The sequence below is a fragment of the Cricetulus griseus genome, chromosome 3, assembly GCF_003668045.3.
Source record: "Cricetulus griseus strain 17A/GY chromosome 3, alternate assembly CriGri-PICRH-1.0, whole genome shotgun sequence".
Taxonomy (NCBI): domain Eukaryota; kingdom Metazoa; phylum Chordata; class Mammalia; order Rodentia; family Cricetidae; genus Cricetulus; species Cricetulus griseus.
Window position 1 is genome coordinate 32,317,083 of NC_048596.1, and position 22,817 is coordinate 32,339,899.

General features: G+C 45.8%; 1 protein-coding gene and 1 non-coding gene across 2 annotated transcripts in view; both read right to left on the bottom strand.

The window, feature by feature from the left end:
* Positions 1–3,527: 3,527 nt before the first annotated feature.
* The window catches only part of Rcl1 (RNA terminal phosphate cyclase like 1), a 44,436-nt gene continuing 25,146 nt past the window's right edge, over positions 3,528–22,817 (bottom strand). The window contains exons 6-9 of the mRNA XM_027406442.2: positions 20,832–20,957; positions 18,014–18,170; positions 14,177–14,280; positions 3,528–3,872 (exon numbers count right to left, since the gene is read on the bottom strand). Coding sequence (XP_027262243.1) covers positions 3,722–3,872; positions 14,177–14,280; positions 18,014–18,170; positions 20,832–20,957 — 538 coding nt within the window. The 3' untranslated portion in view covers positions 3,528–3,721. The remainder of the gene's footprint in view (positions 3,873–14,176; positions 14,281–18,013; positions 18,171–20,831; positions 20,958–22,817) is intronic.
* Positions 13,357–13,433, bottom strand: Mir101b (microRNA mir-101b). Its single transcript, NR_105095.1, has one exon. It is a non-coding gene; the product is annotated as a microRNA mir-101b (primary transcript).

Here is a 22,817-nt window from a genome sequence, read left to right on the forward strand (position 1 = left end):
ACCCTGGTCAGTTTGAGTATATCATTTCCCCCAAAATGCAGCAGAGAAAAACTAACAATCCAACCAATCATAATAATTTTTGAATGCAAGGTTCTTTAAAGGGTTGGAGATTGTGGGGAGAGGGATAGAGTTAAGTCCTGAGCAATCATCAGAACCGCCTAGGATGTTTTCAAACCAAGTACAGTCAGGACCTGCCTGTCCTCCAGGTTGGGTCAGACTGTCTTGACAGGTAGAAGCTAAACATGACAAGGACCTAGAGTAGTCCTACACCCAGCGTCCTGACAAAATGACAACTTCTGCTTGAGCCATGATGTGGCTTGATCTGTTAGATGTCAAATATTGATAAATCATTCCTCTCAAATGACGTCTTAGTTGTGGCCAACAAAAGTAAATAAAGGCCTGGCCTGCTTCTGACCTTCCCACTGATAGTCACTTCTGAAGTGCAGGCTAGTGCCACCTGAATGTGGAACTCTAAGTCCTGGTTACTTGTCATTATTTGGATGGGTGAAAAATAATGGAGACATGAGTTGGGCTCGTAGACCATAGAGCAGAATCCCCATTCTTCAGACCCACTGAAACCACACGCTAAATACACAAGTCTCCAACACAGAGGCAACTCCATGTCTTCTCACATCCTTGATTGAAGCCCAGTAAATCCACTTATTCAGCCTACCCTGCCCCCTTGGCAGCTGGATAAAGCCATTCTTACTATATACATTGCCAAAACTCCAGAGTCATCTCTCCAGCACTTTAGTTTTCCCGTCTACCTTCTGCAATTTGTAAAGAGCAGTGTGCTGCATAGCTGGACAGTTATGCATCAACTTAACAAAGAACAGGGTCATCTAAGAGGAAACTCCCAGTGAGAAAATCTCTTAGGCTGACCTGTAGGCAAGTGTGTGGGGCATTTTCTAGACTAATGATTGAAAAGAGGGCCAGTTCACTGTGAGAGGGATCACCCATGGATAGGTGGTTTGGAATCCTATAAAGGAAGCAGGCCCAGCAAGCCAGTAAGCAACACTCCCCCATGATCTGTCCTTCAGGTTCCTGCTTGAATTCGGGCCCTGACTTCATGATGGATGCATGCCCTTCATGTGACTGGGCCATGTAAGTCAAAACAAACAAAAACCCCTTTCTCCCGAGCTGCTGCTTTTGGTTGTGGTGTTTTATCACAGCAACAGAAACCAAAACAGGATAGGCCAAGACAGAAAGCCAAATTCCCACATCAGATCTGCCCAAACAGAACTCAAACACAGAACTAAGCATTTACTAAACAACCCTGATGAGTAGATAGACCAAGGAGCAAAGCCAAGCTAGACCAGGGCAGACTGCAGGAGCCCAAAGGTCCCCAGACTACAGCTGACCTCCTGCCTACAGAATGGTTTGTTTGTTTGTTTGTTTGTTTTGAGAAACTTTAAATGGTTGTTTAACTAAATATTGCATTTGTGGGGATGCAGTCTTGTAATCACAGTATTTTGGAAACTGAGGCACTGCAAGTTTGGACTATTTACTAAGACCATGTCCAAATGGGGTGGGGTGTGGGGGGGAGACAATGAAAATCGAATCCACCCTTTGTTTTCAGTATTATCTTCACCACTGCTCCCATTTGTCCCATCTGCAGAAGCAGCTGTAGCAGAGGACTGGAACTCATCAGACACCCCTGTGTTTATAGACAGACATGTCCTCTCTACTGCTTGTGACAATCGGCTGGGGCTCTGACCTGCTCCCTGATACTGGCCATCAGTACCATTTCCAAAGCATACATATGATAGAACAGAAGGCCCCTATCAGACAAAACCCAGCAGGTCCAAAGCAATAGGGCCACTTAGTTCTGTTTGGGCAGGTCTGATATAAAACAACAGAGGCCTCAAATATACAGTAGACAAGATTCTAGTATGACCAATCAAACTAATTGAGACAGTGCCATAAGCGCCTAACCTGAAGACAGGAGGAGTGCCCAGGTGGGACTGCTACACCACAGACTGTTTCAAAGTACTGTTTTCTCTTGGTGTCCCAAGAGGCAGTCAAGTCAGATTCAGCTTCAATGTCAAAAATTTGATACAGCCTTGCTAGCCTGAAGATGGAGGGGTCAAATGAAAGGGAATGCTGGCAGACTCCACAGGTTTACGTTGTTGGCAGCAAAGAAACAGACTTCAGTCATGCACCCTGAAATCTGCACCTTCTTTTCCCCGGAGCCTCTGAATGAGAGCCAACCTTGAGACAACCTTGTGAGATGTCATTTAGAGATGCTACCCACCCCTGCCACACTTCTGACCTACCAACTCTGGGATGGTGTGCACTGTTTTAAACTGGTAGGCACCGACAGAACACAACTATAACGTGGAAAGCTCTGGACTTAGGGCCTCATCCAGAACTTCAAGATCAGCTCTCCAGCTCCGCATCTTCAGTCAGCAGCAAACGACACTGCTCTTTCACGAAAAGGAAAGGGTTCCCGAGGAAGATGAGTGAGGCAAAGGCCACCATGACCCCAAAGCCAGCCCCAGCAGGGAGAACACTGCTGGTTCTGTATCCTGTACATGACATGTATAGAATCTATTGATTGTCAGGGGAATCTGCCATGGTTCTGGGACCCTGCACATTTTCTTCCGTCTCTGCCTAAGTCCCTTTTCAAAACCCATGTTTGCAGTAAGCAGCCTTGAGGTGAAAAAGTCTTTCCAGTGGAACAAAGAACAGACTTACTATAGAAAGGAGGCATCATCCTCAGCATCCATGTTCCCTGCTTATGATGCAAATTTTACTGTATGGCACCTACCGGAGCCCCTCCCTTCCACGGCACGACTTGGCAGTAGGAGACATCAGTTTAAATATGTTTATGCTGCCTGCTATGCTACAAAGCTCTTGTGTCTCTGAGCCAGGACTTTGATAGCTAGGACTCTTGCTAGCATCCATGAAACAGGAATATTAGTTTACAAGCAGGTAAAATCCCAGATTCTAGCTGTTACATCTTTAAGCCAGGAGACCTAATGTTTTTGCATTCTAAACATCAAAGAAACAAAACATCCATTTGAATTTTCTTATCGAAAAAATAATTTACACTACAGTGCTATTAGAAGAATAAAAACAAAATTTATGCCATACCCGGGATACAGAAAGCATCTAAAGACACCCTGAAACCGCCCTCCCCATCCCAACCACCAGTCAGTCCCTCACAAACACAATTTACCATATTAGGTTATAGCAGGTGCCCATGCTACAACTCATTCATGAACAAGAGATATAACAAAAGCCCCTGGCATTCTCACAGTTTGTCATGATGAACGGAGAGAGGGCTTTTACACACACACACACACACACACACACACACACACACACACACACACAAACACACACACATACACACACACTCTGCCACATTAATCCCCGCACATAACCACAGTCCAAAGACACAGATGTGCTCCCAGGACACTGTTCTAGCAGCATGGCCACTTCTTGAGGGCCCCTCCTCCAGGCGAGTTGGGAAGCTCACAGTTTGGGCTTCCAAGGAATGTCACTGTCACTGGCGAAACAGCTGGAAGTCACATGGTAGAAACCGACTTTTATTTACACATCAGTATTTTCAGTGGACAATTAGTTAATAAAGTCCTTAATGTTATGAGGCTGTCCTGTCCTGGATGGACAGACACATCTGGACTTGGTTGGTCCCCTTGGTCCTTGGCTGCTTCTGCTTCATCCATACACAATGGATCCTCATGTTATGACAGCATCACTTGAGGGTCTTGCTGAGATTAGAGAAGCCAACACCAACGCAGGTCATCAGCACCTTGTCCCCACCCTTGAGTTCTTCACCACACGGCTTGGTTTCAATTTTAAACATAACCTGGAAAAAGCTCTTCAAATGCCGTAAAAATTCTATCCTAAAAGAAAATAATGGAAACAGTCATTTTAAAAGAAACTCTGCCCTCTTAAAACCCAAGACTTTAATTTTTGAGATTAAAGACTAAAATTAAAAATGTCTAATCAAAACTGCTTAAGTAATATTTATAGCCTGTCAGTTTCCCAAGAGGACTGGAACAGCCTGCAGAGACACACACAACCCAGCGAGGTAAGTTTGGCTGGAAACAGACTGGAGGTTGTGAGACACACAGCCACACACTTGTTAGAGGGAAGACATAAACATGGAGGGAACTGAGTGGTCCAGACAATGCTTACCTCTATGAGTCAGCATCACAGGGTAAAAAAGATGAACAAAGACTATTTCTGAGACAACTCCAGCAACTGCCTTCCACTTAGGAACAGTATTTCCTGAGTGTCTCTATTAGATACAGGCACTGTTACTAGGGACACTGCAGTCAAATGAAAGGATGAACAAAGGCGTGCTAGTATGTTCAGTAGTCTTAATTTAAAGAAAGTAATAGAGAAGGAGAAGGGAGGCTAGGGGTGTGGCTTGGTGGTAGAGCCCTTGCCTAGCAGAGAAGAACTGCATTTGTGCATATTTAGCCAGAGACAATGGTAAATACAACACCAGGGAGCCACTCACAGTGAACACTGAAAGATTCATTAGGCTGTTTCTTACCATTTCCTGTAAAAGAAATAATGGCATTCCTGCCAAGGGGACCTGAGGCAGCAATTCTTCAGGTGGGCTGCAAAGCAGCATCAGGGCCTCAAATAACAACCCTGGTAAGCTCAGTATGACCCTAGTCTGACCAGGCGGCTCACTGGAAGCATTCACTAAACACATAAGTTCCTAAGGGTGGAAGTATCCTCCTGGGAAACCCTAGAATCAAGGCGCATGCAAGCTCATGCTCTCCTTTTTCCTACACTCTGCTGTCAGAGCAAAGGGGCTACTACCACAAGCATCCCCAGGGGGTCTCACCAAGCAAGTTGAAGAAACATCATTAAGCGAAGAACCCTGTTGTGTTTAACTGCAATAAAGCAGACAGACACAGACACCAAGGTGTGTTGCTTCCTGACCCAGCCCACCTCCCTTCCAGCCACAGTTTTACGCCTAAAGCACACATGGATCGCCTGAGGAACTTTCAAATACCCTGATTCTGGACATGCACATGGGTGAAACAGAACTGAGGGTCAAGAAAGAAACCCGTATATTATTTGGCCACGTTAACAGCTTGATGAGGAAAGAATTACACAAATGACAGGGGAATAACTGATTACTCACAAGCAAAGAATGGAGGAATCAGACCTTTCTCCCATCACACACAAAAATGAACTCAAACACTTCAAAGACCTTGGAAAGACTTGAAACTATAGGGTGAACTTCATTACTTTTGGATGCTGAACAGTTTCTTAAGAGTTCTTAAAAGAAACAGAAACACCCAAATTCCAGCAGTAAGAGAAAATATAAAGAATTCTTACAACAATTTAGGAAAACAATTAGAAAAAACAGTCAAGAGATCCAAGGGGAATCTTCTCAAAGAAGACACACGAGTGACCAGCAAGCACGTGAAAAGCGGCTCTGCATCATCTGCTGTGAGGGAAATGAAAAGGCAAAACCGCTCCAAGAGACCACTTCATGCTCAACTGGATGGCGGCACTGAGAAAGCCACCCAGAAACAAGTGTGGTGGGAGGCAGGGAACGAGGAACTTTACACGCCCTGACAGCAATATAAAGTACCACTGCTTGGAAAACAATCAGCCCTTCAAACGCAAGCAAGGAGTCAAAAGTATGATCTATAACTCTAGATACATGCCCGAGAGAAGAGAAAACATACAGCCTAGAAAAACATCTGCACAACCATACATTTGTAACAGCACTGTTCATAAGAGTCAAAAGGAAGGCACGACCCAAACGTCCACCCACTGATGAAATGATAAATGTGTCAAATCCAATGGGGTATTACCCAGCTTTCTAAAGTGCCACATGCTACATACGTGCTGCAAAATGGACGAGCTTTGCAAATTGTGCTAAGTGAAAGTTGGTCACTAAGTACCACATATTATATGACTCATTTTTCATGAAATGATTGTAGTGGCATCCTGCCTTGCTAGTGAACTTGTAGCAGTGGCCACACCCTTTGGCGTGGTTTCAGGTGCAGACGTGACCCCTTTAAGTAGGAGAGGAGCTGGAGCACACTCTCTTGGGTTGAGGAGAGCATCGGAAGAGCAGAGACTGTATCTTCTGGAGCAGGAAAACCTGGGTGGTTATTTACTCTTATCTGTAAGTCCTTATCTAACAAACACCTACTTATCATTTATCTTAGGTCTGGTGAACTCATTTTGAACCCCCACCTTCAAATGGTCACAATAAGAACTCTTACTACAGGGCTTGGTGGCACACGTCTCTAATCCCAGCGCTCAGCAGGCAGAGGCAAGCGGGTCTCTAAGATGGATAGCCTGGTCTACAAATGAGAGTTTCAGCACAGCCAGGACTAAACAGAGAAACCCTGTCATGAAAAAACAAAGCAACAAGAACAAACTATTACTGAGACAGAGAGCTGGGAGAGTGGGGAGAACAGGCAGAGACCACAAATGGACACAGGCTTTCTTTCCGGGTGATAAAAATGTTCTAAAATTGGACTATAGTTATTCAACTCTATGAACATACTAATAACTGTTAAACTGTACACTGTAAATGGGTAAACTGTAAGGCCATGTAAATTATACTTAGATATGGCTGTTTAAATAAATACATACTTATGAGTTTTAACAAATGTAGTGATTCTGGTTCCCATCCCTAGTCAATTATGCATGAAACTAAGACTAAAGTTTGCCTCGGTGAAGAGGGTGAGGAGTGTGCTTCCCCTGTGTTTCTGATCCAATCACAGGACGGGAAAGATTCGGAGACTAAAGGGTGGCTGATGAACTCACCCGTCTGAGCTGCCTGGCATGTTCCAAGAAAGGAACCAACCACTAAGCTACCTGGTAGTGAAGGGACCAGCTCCCCTTTCGGCAGCCATAATGGCCGAACACGTGCTTGTCTGACCTTGTCCTAGACACTAGAAAGTCAGACGCCTGCCTCGTGACAAGGAACCAATCAGAAGTTAGCTGGTGGTGCTATCCTTTACGACCCTGGGTGTGCTTTACTACAAGCACACAGCAATGACGCACAGAGCATAGCAACCACCCTGGGAGGGCCTATGGACCATAACAACCAGTTGACCAATCAACACAGGCAAGCCCTCCAAGCCTGGGGGTACACCAATCGTGAGCCTGTGCGTACCCCTAGACACACCCCTTACGCTGCCCTACAAGATCTCTCGGGAGGCCCTAGTTGTTGTCTTTTGCAAGCATCCGCCATGGCGGGTGGGTGAAAGACCCGAGCTAACATGGGGTTAGCTCATTAAAAAAACCAATAAAGCTTCATGCAGTTTGCAGCAAACTCTCCTCGAATCCACCTGGTGATTGGGGTGACCGCAGTTGTGGCCTGGGACCCTGGATACCTTAGTTTTCCGGGGGTCTAACAGTAGAACCAGATCTCAGCAGAGATCTACTTCGCTGTCCCTCCATTTATGAACACGCGCCTTCATCTTTACAATACAAGCCCATTTTTAAACTCCGCCATGAAGGCTTTCTCAGCATCGACACCCGTCCACGTGCCTCTTCCCTCTCTGGTGGGCGTCAACATTCTCTGCCTGGGGACTACTTAAGTTATTGCCACAACTGTGCTGACACCCTGCCTGTCATCTATGCATCTCAGCAGTGATGGCCTATGCACACAACACTCCCTCCCTGCTACTGAAGGCTCACAGTAACAAGGCACCAAAAAGAACTGAGGTATTGAGGGTAACTGAGCAATGATGTCTACATTCTTGGTAATTATGGGAAGTTACTTCTCCCCCTGCTGGCTTTCTGGTCTTACTGACCATGGGAAACCTTTTTTTTTTTCTCTTTTTTTTCTTTTTCCTTTTCATCTTAGGGAACAAAAAAAACAAAGACATGAAGTCCACAGATAAACAAGCCCCATCTGTGGCCAAGCTTCTAGCTGGCCACAGCACAGAAAACACCAGGACCTCACCCCTCGTCTGTACACTGAGGGGAAGACGGTCTGTCTCCTCACTGCTGCAGTGTACACACAGGCCTGAGGCGAGCATCCCTCTGGGCCTCACCCAGTTACTTCACTCTGAATCATTCAACTGTGCTCTAAAAACCAGACACCCTCCCGAGCTGGCAGAATTCCTGGGGACTTCAGCTTGCTTGGTGTCTTGGAGGCTGGGAGAGATGCAGAACTGTGTGGGCCTATGTGTATGCAGCCCTAAGGGATTTGTAGCATTTGGAACAGTTAAGAAAAGCAAAGGCTGTTTGGACTTTCTACAAGGTGTCCTGCCAACCTCTCAAGCTTTAGGAGAAGAGCTGCAACAGATGGGATTGAGGCTTATATCAGAATGCCCTTCTCTCACCTCCAGCCTCCTCCCTACATCTTCAGTAGCTGGGATATTAAAAAGCAAAAGAGAAGTTGAAAAATGATCAGGGAATCAGCTGTTGTTAAATCAAAAGAAACAGCTTCATTAAGAAAGGGGAAACTAAGGCTGGGCGGTGGTCGAGAACGCCTTTAGTTCCAGCACTCAGGAGGCAGAGGCAGGCAAATCTTCATGAGTTTGAGTTCAGCCTGGTCTACAGAGCGAGTGCCAGGACAGGCTCCAAAGCCACAGAGAAACCCTGTCTTGAAAACCAAAACAAAAAAAAAACAATAGGGGGAGTGGAGAGAAAGGGAGGGAGGAGGGAGGGAGGGAGAGAGAGAAAGGGAAGGAAGGAAAGAAGGAAGGAAGGAAGGAAGGAAGGAAGGAAGGAAGGAAGGGAGGGAGGGAGGGAGGGAGGGAGGGAGGGAAGGAGGGAGGGAAAACTGATCCAAGAGCAAGGGGCAGTTTTTCTTTTAGGTAAGTCACTTGGGGCAACTGGAGTTTTATGAAACTTTTGAGTGAAGGATCTTAATATCTCCCTGAATCTGCAATTATTTTTTTTTTCTTTTTCCAGAACAAAATGATCCACTGTCAAAACAAACAGGACTTTTCTACGAAAGCCTCCAGTCTATCTGACAAGCAGGTTTCAGAGAATTTTGGAAGCAGAGATAATTGTCTCTGTAGATTCCAAAGCTCAGTTGTTCCCACTGCCACTGTCAACAGGTAAAGACCACCTGCCGTCAGAATCCTGACAACCAGAACTAGACAGGCTCAGACACAGCCCCTCCAAGTGCCCTGGGCCGTGATGGGTTAGCCACTTTCTGGTGACACAACAGAAAATGCTCCTTCCTGGTCCACCAGTCCAGCAGGGTTCTTCGTCACCTGGATGTGCGCCAGGGTGGCTTTAGCAACATGGTAGGTGTAAGGAGTTCTCCCTAGAGGCTGAGGGACAAGACCCAAGAGTAGGAAAGACTGCTTCCCATGGTCCCCTGCAGTCAGTACAGCGCAGCTTTGGAGATTGGTGCTGTGCCTGACGCCAACAACATTAAAACTCTACTCCAAGAATGATGTTACCAAACTCGCTTAGAGCCAACAGGAAACAGAACCAGGCTGGCTGCACTGCTGGCACACAGGGATCCAGGCTGAGTTTAGCCAACACTCTCCAAAAGCAGGCATCATCTTATTTTACTATAATCCAAACATCTCCTAAGGTTGAAATATAAAAAGTGTCACCAGGCCGGGCATTGGTGGCGCACGCCTTTAATCCCAGCACTTGGGAGGCAGAGGTAGGCGGATCTCTTTGAGTTCAAGGCCAGCCTGGTCTCCAGAGCAAATACCAGGATAGCCTCCAAAACACAGAGAAACCTGTCTTAAAAAACCAAAAAAACCCCAACAACAACAAAAAGAAAGTGTGACCAGACAGTGCAACATTCACAGCACTTCACAAATGTAAGGCACGGGACACTGCAAGTGCTCCCAAAAACCAGCAAAGCCAATATCTAGGAGACTGTCACATGAGTGTGCTTGGCTGTGTGAGCCAAGGAGCCTTGAGCAGCTGAGGTTTAAGGCAAAGACTTTTGTACCGCACCACTCCCATACCTAAAGGAAAGAAGTCATTATTAAGGTTTAAGGAGTTGAAGATGTCAAGGGTCACAGCAGACAGAGATTAAAGACCTCTGAAAGCTGCAGCATGATAATTCTGTAACAGCAAAGCACTGAGAAGCCAGAGACAGTGGACAGGACCCCAGCTCTTACGTGAGCTCACAGCAGCACCCCCAACAGAACTGTCCCAGTCAGAACCTCACTTGCTTTCTGTATGACCTTGGCAAATGACATGTCTTATCACCTAAGATGACGAACACAATAGCACCTACTTTTTCACTCATGCAGGGTTCTGGTGAAAACCAAATGAGTTAAAAGATGTAAAAAAAAAACACAAAAAACAAAAAACAAAAAACAACTTCCTGTTTAACAAGAGAGAAACCATGCCTGGTCCTGGAAACCCATCTATCTACCTATGGCTAATGAAGTCATGGATCTTGGAGGAGAACTGAGAGCCACCATAGTCCCTAACTACATTTTAAATACGTGTCCCTATACTCAGAGATAAGTGTGGTCCTCACACATCAAGAAAATTTCTCTTTGCAACAGATGGAGACCATTAGAGAAAACCATAACCCATCAAAATGCAGAGTTTGGAGCCCATCCCAACTGATAGAGATATGCCTACAATTCCTGTACCCAAGCCTCAGGGAACATCTTGGAAGGGGGTTGGGGTGGAGGAAAGATTTTAAGAGCCAAGGGATCAGGGAGTTTACTGTAAGATTGTGTCTTCTAGGAATGTCAGAAGCTACACACATACATGGAGTCTCTCCAACATGACTGCCTATCCATGAGCTGCACAAGGAAAACGACAGACATGCTAAAGAGGAAAAGGGGGGGAAAGCCCATCAGGCCTCTCAACTCTATACAAAGAACTAGAGGTGACTAAGGAATGCGGAGAACAGGAGAAATAGTCTTCCCCAGGGAAGAGCACATCTATTGGTTATCCAATACCAAATGGTCAGCCCTGAAAACATACATACAAGTAACATTATACAGATTGAGCAGACTACATTTGTGTATTAATGTGTGTATGTGTGCATACATGGATGGAGGCCATGAATTGAAAGAGAGCAAGGAAGGGTACATGGGAGGGTCTCCTGTCCTGGGAGGGACAGGAGAAGGGGAAATGATGTAAACAAATAGTTTTTCAAGAATTATCAGGGGGCTGAGGCTGTCTAGCTGGGTGACAGAGCACTGCTTGGCTGAACAGCATATGGTGCTGGGTTTGATCTCGAGGACCAGAAACAGAAAAGAACAAAAACAAGAAGCAATCAAACAAGTATTCTGCTCCCAGTAAACACGGTGTCTGTTAAACAAACGCTACCTACATGATTCTGGGGAAGAATAAATAAGAACATACAGTCTGTGAAGGAGTATGACTAGAAGGCAATCGTAAATCTTAAAAGTAATAGATTCAGATTTATTGATGGTTCAATAGCCAATACATAGCTGACTTTACTTCCTGTGCTCAAGGTGGCAGGATGGGGAGAAGGGACTAGGATGAGACGAGGGGTGTCCAGGCAGGATCTGAGTTCCTCAGATACGATGCCATGAACGCTGCTCAGTACCTCACCACCCCGACTTCAGTCACTTTCCACCATCCACATTGTCCACAGAGGTTGAGAGATGCTCAACGTCAGCCTCCCTGGTGGCTCCGGGCACAGACAGAACTGGAGTCCACACAGGCTAGACCCCAAGGCCTACGCACAGGTAGAAAACCCAAGGCTGCCAGCTCTGATCCCGTCATGATTTCTGAGCATTCTAAGATACCCGATGATATACTGATACATGTTCGTTGATGTTACTCCAACATTTAAATAAAGTATAATTTCTTCCTAAACTGTAAAATTAACCTTCTGGAGCACAGGGTAGAAATACTGTCACCAAGTGGAAGTCAACAATATTCACGTTTAAAAGAAACAGAGATTCCCTTCACATATCAACGGCATCCAATAGTATTTAATCATCCTGAGGAAAAACTGTCTGGCCTCAAAAAGTTCAAACATGTAGACTTTTTTCAAGCATGTAGACTATTTTCTCAAATAGTACAGAGGGGCAGAAACAGCAATGAGAGCAGGGCGGGGCAAGGGCAAGGAGGAACACAGCACCCCTGACTTCCCAGTGAGGGCCTGAACACAAGAGAGAAAACATTCGTTCTGAGCTCTGGTACTTAAGTGCTGCTCCCTCTAGTCAAACACATGCAAACTGCCAGAAGAGATAGTCAAGCTTTTTTTCAAACCAAGACTCTTTTTTCTGCTTTCCTTGAGAAAAGTGAGGTTCAAAAACTTTATTTCTGTGACTTTCATGGCACAAGAAAATGCACGTGATACTCCCCCACCCGCATGAGTCATGGAGCCTGCCCCATTGACAGATAGATGCAATCATGCCTGTGAGGTGCCATGTTTCACAATTCATCTTCCTGAGATGCTGGAGCCTTCTGCAAGATTAAGGACAAAAGGGTCCCAATCACAGACATGTCTCTGCTGAACTAACTCCTGCGCTTGCTTATATCAAAAGTGCTTGGGGCAGGAGGGGTATGTGTGTGGCGGAAGGGGTTCAGTGTGTACTTGCCCACCCTGCATGAAGCCACAGAGGAGGGAGCTCATGTCCAAGCCCCAGGCCCAGCTCTCCAAGCACAGAATGCTCCCATCTGGTCTACTCTTGTAAAGATCCGCTCAGAGCAGACTATTGTTTTCCCAGGAGCTGCAGTAATTTTAGGTTTCTGGAAGAAGAAAGGAAACCTAAAAGGATTATGTGGTGAAGGGCATGCTGAGGAGGGAACAGTCACATCCTAGCCATCTCCAGAGAGGCTATAGACATACAAGGCCCCAAAGCCAAACTGAAACACTATCCAAAACAACTTTTTAAAAAGGCATCAAGAAAAAAAAAAAAAAGATAAAAGCATATATTCCACGTTTACATGATGTTCTGCCAAGGCCCAAGCCCTGGACCACACACATTTGGAGACAGTGGCTCTTGCTGTCTGTCTCTAGGATGGCCCAGGCCTCCACTGCCCTGGAGCAGAAGCTGGACACAGCCCTGACCAGCTAAGAACCCAATGGCCCCAGAATGCTCACACAACCAGTAGCTGCTGCAGGCAACTCTGATGGGAGACGAATCCTGCACCCGGGGCAGTCCCTTCCCACCTCCTCTCTGAATGCCCCAGTGCGATTCTCTTTGAGCAATGTTGACAACTGAAGCTGGCAGGCCACTCGGATTACTCAACTCTAGGTTTCCTGTCCTGTGAAACACTTTATGCACATTAGCAGGAGATAAAGTGTGGCCCCTTCAGGTCCTGCTTATCAGTTTCCCCCGCTGCTAACACAGTACATTATTCTCTTTCATCTTCTGTTCCAAAAGACTCCCACTGACAACTCAAAAAGTAAAAGAATCGCTTTCTAGTTTCCAGTTCCCAAAGCCCCCTCTCTCAACGTGATGGCACCACCATTCTTCAGTTATCACAGTACTGTACCTTTCAGATATACAGCATCGGTACCATGATAACCGAAAAAGGACAGTTCAGTCTCAAATCTACCGGTCTCCCAACCCAATTTACCTCTCCTAGCTACCACACAGCTACCTTTAAGTCTGTAAATATGTAAGTACATGTGCATATACACATGTACACATATACACACACACACAAGCGTGCACACGCGCGCACTACCAAACCTGCTCGCTCATTTATTCCTAACTAGAAATGCTTCCTTCACTTTGAGCTCTGTAAGTCGCGTCTTCTGGCTAATTATTGTTCTTGGGAGTATGCAAGTTTTTATACCTCAGTAGTTAGTTTCTGCTAATATCCAACCGCCCGAAATCAACTCTGTAACTTCCCAACATTCCTATGAATTTACTCTCACAGCCAGCTAGTAAGTTATACCACTGGAAAAATAGCTCATTTGCCACAGTAAGAAAGCTAGAGGAAGATGGGATTGGAAAAACAGCAAGCTATATAAAAGTTTATCTCCAGAATATTAACAAAACATAAAGTACAGACACAAGAACTGCCCAATATATATCTGACACAGCTCAGATAACACGAGGACAACAGCTGTAATGGAAAGAAGGGAAGGCCCAAACCCATGTGTGAGTGAGTATAAACAAACACCAGGCCAGCAGTCACAACTGCTGGCTGGCTGAAGATCAACACAAGCAGGCACACGGCTGTGGTCACAGGCTACACACTGCACACTTTGTCATTCTGTACAATCAGAAAGTCAAACTGAACAGAATCATGAGGGCAAATGAAAACAGCTTACGTGTAAGGGGAGAGTGGTCCCAGAAGGACTTTGGAAACGTCCTGCTGTCCAAGCGTCATGAGCAGCAGAACTAGACTTTGGTTGGTTGAGTCCACACATCCGCCCTGTAAACACAAACACCCCAATGATTAATCATAGGACAAACCAGAAAGGGGACCCAACAAGCAGGGAGAGAGGAAGGCAGAAACACTCAGAATACAGGAGGCTCCAGAACAGTGGACCAAGTTCAAACAGCAACAAACAGAACATGGGCCTCCTGAGAACTGTTCTACAACCAACTTGAGGTTAAACTAATAGCTAACCCAAGTAATAGCTACAAACATGACAACACACAAGAAATCAACATTCCCAAGCATACATCTAGGGAAAAAAAAAGAAAGAAAGAAACTCTCCCTTTCTAACTGGGGCAATGGAGGGCGCCATCTTACTGAATAAAAGAAAGACATGCACATAGTTTGAGGACCGGGATAGTTGCTCCCAAGGGTTAAAAGGACGACCTATGCTTATTGAGTGTGTCACAGAGCAGTCAACCACACACAAAGGGACTATCTTTGAGGGCCCCTGCACTCATCCCAGCTGCTCTGAATTGGCTCCGGATGCTCCTTCCCTTTTCCCATGACTTCACACTGCCAAGGGCCACAGCCAGACCACCTGTTCTTACTTCTGAGACATTATCTCTCCCCAAGATTCCCTTCCTTTTTTCTTCCAAACATAGCCAAAACGATTCTCTTTAAACTTTGGGACAACTATTGGGGTTGCTTCTTTTCTTCATTCTTTATTTCCAACCATGTCAGCTGAGTTGCTATTTAAATATGTATCCTTAAAACAAGCCTTTATTCCTGATTATTCTTTCTAGGGTAACTGTAACAATGTCAACTTACATACAGTCTTACTGAGAACAAGCAGGATGTCATGAACTGTCTACCCATCTTACATATCTAAAATCATCCAGTTTGGGACCATGGCTCACTGCTGCCCAAGGCTGGACCCTTGAGTACAACAGGTAACCAGCCAGAGATGCTTACTGGGTGTAACTCCTTCCTATTTGAATGCATGCAGGGCAGGCAGTAAACCAACTCCCAAGCACAAATAGTCCTCCTCGGCTGTCACTCTCAGCTTAGCAGACCTGAAAACCCATTCCTCTCCTTAAGCACACTTTAGGACAAAAGCTGCTTTTCCATACAAAACAGGAAATCCAAAGAACAAAGCTAATTGTTTCACAGCTCTTGTTCATTTTCCCATTGTCTTCTGTCTGCTTCCTACACCGAGTTGCTCTTGCCCCATCCTCAGCTGACTTGTATTAGGTACTGGACTGAGGTCTTAATGCAATAAATATGTCAAGGTCCATGTACCGGGCACCGTGGAGTGGGGTAGGGCGGGCTACAAGATGTGAGGACACAGATGAGGGTGTTACTTGCCCAACAACAGAAGCAGGCTTTGGGGAACAGGCATTTGAAATGGCCTGGAGGCATAGACAGGCCTTGGAAAGAACAGCAGCACAGTGGAATGGCTCACAGCCAATGGGAAAGAGGTCAGGCTGTAGAGAGACACATGTAATCTGGGGGTCGGGAGTGGGGCAGTGTCTGAGGTGGGGCTTTCTGAACTGCTCACAAGTATCAATTGTGTTCTGGGAAGGTAAGAAGCCAGCACAGGGCTCTGGGTAGACATGAAGAGATCAAGTCCAGGTTGAGACAGAAACAGACTGAGAGGGAGGCTGAAGAGGCTGTGGAGAGGCCCTCCCCTTTGAAGACAAGGAGAGCAGCTCCCAGGGGCGTGTGAAGTGAGGTGAGGCGGAAAAAGTTCAGGGCAGTGGACAACACAGCAGGCCAGAACCAGTAGGGCATGGTAACCCACAAGCACAGGAGCTGGGTCAGAGACTCACAAATCTGATTTTTAAAAAAGCAGGTTTTATCATTTACACGTCACAACACAGACCTACAGAGAATTAGTCAAAAAAGCATTAGGTATTTTTATCCTTTTAGGAATTAAAGACTAGAGACACACGAAATTTTCTTAACAACTGAAACAAAGCAAACTCGGTTGAGGAACAATAATGGTTTTGAAAAGATCTCATTTAAAGATAAGAATTCAATACCTAATCCAGGGTGTATGTTTTCCTCCTGGAACTGGCAGGCCATGCTTTTACCTCAGGGCTCGAGTCTGCTATTAATGAGATACGAAACCCAAACTCCAGCTGTGCCCATGGGAGCCCACTAAACTTCTCTGAACACGGTGTTTTTCATTTTCCCATAGTCTACTAGAAAGGGACGGAAGTGTCCCCATAGTCAGAGAAAGGACCAATCAGCTCACAAAGTCACGGAAAAGATCTACACAAGCCAACAGGACCTTAGAGACCATACTCTTTACCCAACACAACATACAAGCAGAAAATTTAATAAAACTTCATGAAGTAACTGTTGAATCAATGGCCTCATCATTTACCCACAAACACCTAATCACCACTTACCTTTCAAAACCACCCATAAATCTATCCTCAAAAATGAGCTGATTTGGCACCAAACACCCTGCACCAGACCTGGGCTACACAAGACTCCTGACAGACCACATGCAGAGGAGGCCCTGACTTCCTGTCTCCACTGCTCCCGGCAGCAAGCACGGGGGCTCTGCCGTGCTTCTCGGGTACATCAGGAGGCTCTCCTAGCTTGAATTAGGTTAGACACAACCACTTAGGACCAGTGTTTACTTAATTCTGAAACAGTTCCGCATCCTTGATCGCACTATGAGAAAGCTGACTTTTGTTACATGACCACTGAGCAGGTTTCCATGCCAGGCTTGAATCAGGGGAGTAGCCTGCAGTGTTAAGCAGTCCTCCACTGAAGGGTCATTCCGGGGATCATATCAGAATGTGCTGTGCTCTCTTAGAAATGTATTTTCCCTCACCAGCATCTTAGCTCCACTCGAAATCTCCTTACTTTTTAGTCACCTCGGCTGTGGCAAGGCCAAGGGTGTGCTCACTTATGTGCCTATTGCACCTGTGCTCAACAGTTGGCGGCAATGAAGAATGCAGTTGGCCTGAGCTGCATCCTACCTACAGAACTGCAGAAGCGAAATGGGTACTGCCTAAAGTCTCTCTTTAACACTGCCTTGTTCTCACACTTTCCAGAGCCTTCCATGCTGTGACAGCCTGCCCTTCCCTAGGCAGTCTTCAATCCTCTAAATTACACCGTGAACTCTATTCACATACAAATCCAGCTTTCTACCTGGATAAATCTGAAGGCGAGTCCTTATCGCCACATAAGAACATCTGGGGGGAGGGGGTCGCTACGAGTGAGTAGTCTCAGGTTAAACAGATGGCTCGGTGGTTAAGAACACCTGCTACTCTTGCAGAGAGCCCGGATTCATTGTAGCACCCGCACAGTAGCTCACTGCCTTGTGTGTTCCAGGGAATCTGTCAACCTCTTCTGGCCTCTGCACATACATACATGCATGCATGCATCTATGCATGCATGCAAAACACTCATACACATAAAATAAAAACCGGGAGAGAGAGAGAGAGAACGCTCCTTTCGGTCAGGTCAGCCTCCATCTTACTTCACCTGCCTCTGTGTTTTGTTTTAACCTCCACTGCCTTTCCTGATTGCTCCGTTTCTCTCCTCTGCCTCCATTAAAACCCATCTGTTCTATGTGCCAATAGAGCTCGATCTCTGCTCATGGATTAATTCAATGAACCCATTAAACCAGTTAATTCTGAACACTTGCTGCACAGCACAGGTTAGCTCTTTAAGCTTAAGTGCTTAGAAAGGAATAAAGAAGGAAAGACATCCATTGCTTCTCCAGATTGCTCCTTCCCTGCACGTGCAGAGGCAGGGGACTTACCCTGTAGATTTCTTCAAGCAGCAGCTTTGCACAGTCCCTGCCCAGGTCCTCAGGAAGCACTGCTGCTCCCTGGCCCTGGGGATTAGAGGCCAGTTCAGCACTCAGGAAGGTACCATTGGTAGTCTCTGCCACCAGTGACAGTCCAAAGCCTGGAGACCTAGTGATTCAAAGGCAGACCCTGAGTAAGTAAAGGCACACACGGCAGCATACAAAGAAGACGGGGATGTGTTCTTCATTAAGGAAACACAGACTACTGAGGCACACAAAGCAGAATCAAGGCAAGAGGCAAGTTCGCACTTCCAATTAGTCCCCCAGTCCCTACTTTCTCCCTCCCTACTCTTTACAAAGACTCTCAATGTGTTTATAACAATCACGGAATATGACGTCAACAAACTTCCAGGTACTGAGTATGCAAAGAACACCAGGCCTCTACTTGAGCCTTGTTGAGAAGTTACCACTGCCTTCATTTTACAAATGAGAATATGCTGAGAATAAGCAGCCTGAACCATGTCCACTCAGTCGAAGACAAAGATAAGTCTCAAATGCAGGCCTTACAGATTCCAGAGTCTATGGACATTCTCCAGTTCCTATTCGACCCTGAACTACAGCCAATTCAGAACTTACTACAACCCTGGACACCATCTGACTTCAAGGCTGAGAAATACCAGATGTTTCCCGTAACGACAAGTATGAAACCAGAAAGGGTAAAAGGAGTTCCATCTTTGCACTTTTGTCTGGATACAACGCTAAACTGAGAATTCACTTAACTACAGTCAATGAGCTGGCACGGTGGTCTCTGCCATGTTTCCACCATCCTTCAGCTAAATCCTATCTTCCTGTCCAGGGTCACAGCTGACTTCCTAACGTATCCCACAAGCAAGCACCTGAGGGAAGCTTCCACAGTCAGGAACCGGAAGTATGCTGGATTAAACACCTGAGAGTCTGCTCTCACAAAACACAGTGACAACCAATTTAGCCAGAAAGAAAATAAGTAAATAAATAACCAGTCCATAAACAAGAAAAAGCACGTCTCCACAAATTTGCCAGATTTGATGCCTCAAATATACTTTGTCAACTGCAAAGTAAATCCATCTCTCGAAAAGCTTTCCCAATGGCACATTCCTCACACACTCCCAACACAGAGCTACTGCCTTGAACACTGCTCAATGCTGTTCTAAAATGGTCTTCTATACCCAGAACCCTGGCCAAAACAGTTCCAGAAAAACTACAGGCATACTTATGATGCTTATTTCATTTTTATTTTTAGAGACATTACTGCACCACTGAAGCTGGCTTCAGCTCCCATTCCCATTGTCTTAGCCTGCAAGGAGGACTGGGATGATAGACATGCACCCCCAAAGCTGGCTAATGACGTTTTCTATGAGCTATAGTGACTCCATATGTGGACAAATTCTATTGCCCAGTTTTTAACTTAGTTAAAACGATTATTTAGAAAAGGATAATACCACCTGCCAAAGTCAAGGTTCCAGAACACTCATGTTTAACAAACTTCACTCATCACTAGAGGCACACAGAAAATTATACTGCAACATACAAGATGCCTTTAAGTCACAAGAAGAAAACTGTGCATCTAGCATGGTGGCAACATGCACATGACATCACTGAGGACATGCACTGAGAGTCTGCAATGCACAGTCCAGCACGGAAGGACTACCATTACTTCTTTTTTTAAAAGTAATGACTGTGTGAGTCAAAATGCACCACACTGGACCAATGCGCATGCTGGTCTAAGTGCTAACACAGGCCAAGAAGAGCTGGCTCCCAGGGTTCCAGGCCTTGAGCACCACATGCCACAACCCTTAATCAAGTGGATCCATCTCTAGATCAGATTGGAGGAGTAATCCATATGACTACAGTCATTTATTACCCATAACTTGGGGGTTAAAAACTAAAACTAAACACATGGGTTTAGACATGATTTTTAAATGGTGTTTGAAACTAATGAACATCATGTCCATATCTTGATCTGTATGTACAGCTACTCCTCACAGAATCTGACCATATACCAGGTCAGCTGGGTCAATGGCACTATGAAAAGCCGTACTATCGCTGGTGGCAGACAGCATGGTTTCCAGGCCTGCGCTGTTCCTTTCCTGCCCATTCTGGTAAAGCAGAGATCAGAGAACGAACTCTCCTGGAACATTCTGCTTCTGCTACGACATGCCCTTCCCCAACCCGCAGGAATCCCCTCCAGAAAAGAAGGGGGGCCCATAAATTGCAGACCTACAGCTAAGGTAGAAGAAGGCAGAAAGAAAAAGCCAACATTAGGAGTCACCACTTTCGTAGCAAGTACTGCACGTACTAACGATTTATATACGTGCTCTTTTAACTTAATGTTTACAATTATCCTGGGATACACCATTACATTCAATGTGTAAATGAAGAATGTTCTGGTGATTGAGTAATAAAAGATATGGAAAGGTCAATGACCTTACTACCTGCATCGGGAAAGGCCAACTCTGTGTACCCATCATTTCCAGCCCTAACCTCTGACACCATTACTTTCTACTGGGCTGTGTGAAGGCCAGACTTCACTCACACTCAACCACCCCTTCCTCATCTTCACTCTTAGCTCAGGCCAGGAGAGACCCTCAAACAGCTGTGAGGACCAGTCATGCTGCCCCTTAGAGAAAAAGCAACTTCTTAACCCAAGTAGGTAATTGTAGGACCCGATGCTTCATTTTCAGAGAAAAACCTGAAAACTTCAGATTCAAACCAATGAGATGAGAACTGAAGCCAGGAAGGAGTGGTGCAGTATAGTATTCTCACTAGGGCATCTGTTCTAGAACACACTCACTTCCCAGAGTTGATGCCTTTCATGTGGTCTGTGTAAATATAGATGTCAGGGATGAACTTGTTGAGGATGCTCCTGGCAGAATCCACAATCCGGTTTGCCATCTGAGGAGATACGCGCACAGAGTACCTGCAGCCCAGGGTTAAGGAAGTCAAGATTCTTGGATGACAGAGGGGAGAAAAGCCAGTTAGAAAGCTAGAAAGCTTGCGTCATGCTGGGACTTACTTACAATTCCATTGTCTCTCAATGACTATTATTTAGCCAATTAGTTCCATTACTCAATTTTTTATTATAAAAAAATGGTTAAAACAGTCCTGATGAAAAAGAACCTAGATTCCTATAGGAAAGTATAAAGTCAAGCCAGACAGTCCCACAGCCCAATCCTGACTTCCCAACTACCCTTTCTCTGTAACTATTCCCCCCTCTAGAGTGTGAAGATGCCTGCTTCTTCAAAGCCACAGTCAGGCTCCCTGTGAAGACTGCTATAGCCTGACTGATATGAGAAGCCCAAGAATGTAGAGCTGGGTGGGGATAACACACGCCTTTAATCCCAGAGCTCGGGAGGCAGAGGCAGGCGGATCTCTATGAATTTGAGGCCAGCCTGGTCTACAAAGCTACAAAAGAAAAAGAATGTAAGGCCAGGCCAGATACCACACTGGGGTAGCCCTGGGTCAATCCCAGCCCACTTCCCAGGATGCCAACAGAGAGACAGGGAAGCAGAAAATTTTGACCAAGGGGACCACTATTTGAAAGATCGAAGGTTTTCCAAACACACAGAGCTATGTTCGGTGAAGAATCAGTCATTGCATTTGTGAGGACAGAGGGTCTACTTGCTACTCTGGTGAAAACAACTACCAACCTCTCCAAGGAACTCCTGAAATGGAGAAAAAATTTGCCAGAATTAGCCTGAGGATGTGGAACCCATAACCCCAAGTTATAACCGTGTAACAGAGTCTCCCTGACCCCACCTCAAGGTGCAGTGAACCCTCAAGAGCTGGAGGTATACAGATACAGATACAGATACAGATACAGATACAGATACAGATACAGATACAGATACAGATACAGATACAGATACAGATACAGGACTAAGCAGTGGGAACAAGAACGTGTGGTCCTCCCACCACCACGATAAACCATGTAGACTCCAGCATAGTGTGATGTGCCCATTCCTACAAAGCTGTTCAATAATTACTATCAATAACACATTTGATTTCATTAGCACTAAAAACAAATGCTGTGCACGGACCCTGGCCTATCAGCTAGCCCATCTCCTCGTCTGAACCTGAACACTGCTAAAGAGCAACCTTCCTGGATCCTACTGTCCAGACTTGCCGGCCTACCCCAGTTCACTCCCACCTGGAACCACTGCCCACCTCCATCCAGTCAGTCTTCACTCAACTGCCTTCCATCACTCTTCATTTCACAAATGCCTCCTGCATGAAGCCCTCCAGCCAGCACCTGACTTGAACTTACCACGGTTTCCTTCAGACCCATCTTGTCTTTGCTCCCTGAGGGCAGGGGCTTTACTGCCGCACCCCTCATAACTGTCCACAGGGTCCTTACGCTGCACCCCTCACAACTCTCTCAGGGGCTTTCCTGATGGACCCTCACAGCTCTTCTCAGGGTTTTTACACTGTCCCTTCACAACTCTCTGAAGCTCCACTTTTGTACTCAGAAAGGCTCAATAAATATTTGACTTGACTCAAAGGACAACTCCGGGATGGGGAAAGAGCAAAACAGGGATTTTAAGATACACAGCCCAGTTTCATCACCATCTCTTCTGTTCAGAATGTACTTTGAACAGTTTTAGACAAACAGCCTCGGGTCTCACAGCCTTTGGACTGAATGAGTGCCATCTTCCTGGAACCTGAGCCTACCCACTCTTCCTAGGACAGCTCAGGAGACGCCCCCACCATGAGACAACCCCACAGCACTCATGGATCCCCAAGTTCTTCACAGACATATCTGCTTATTTTATGCTTATGT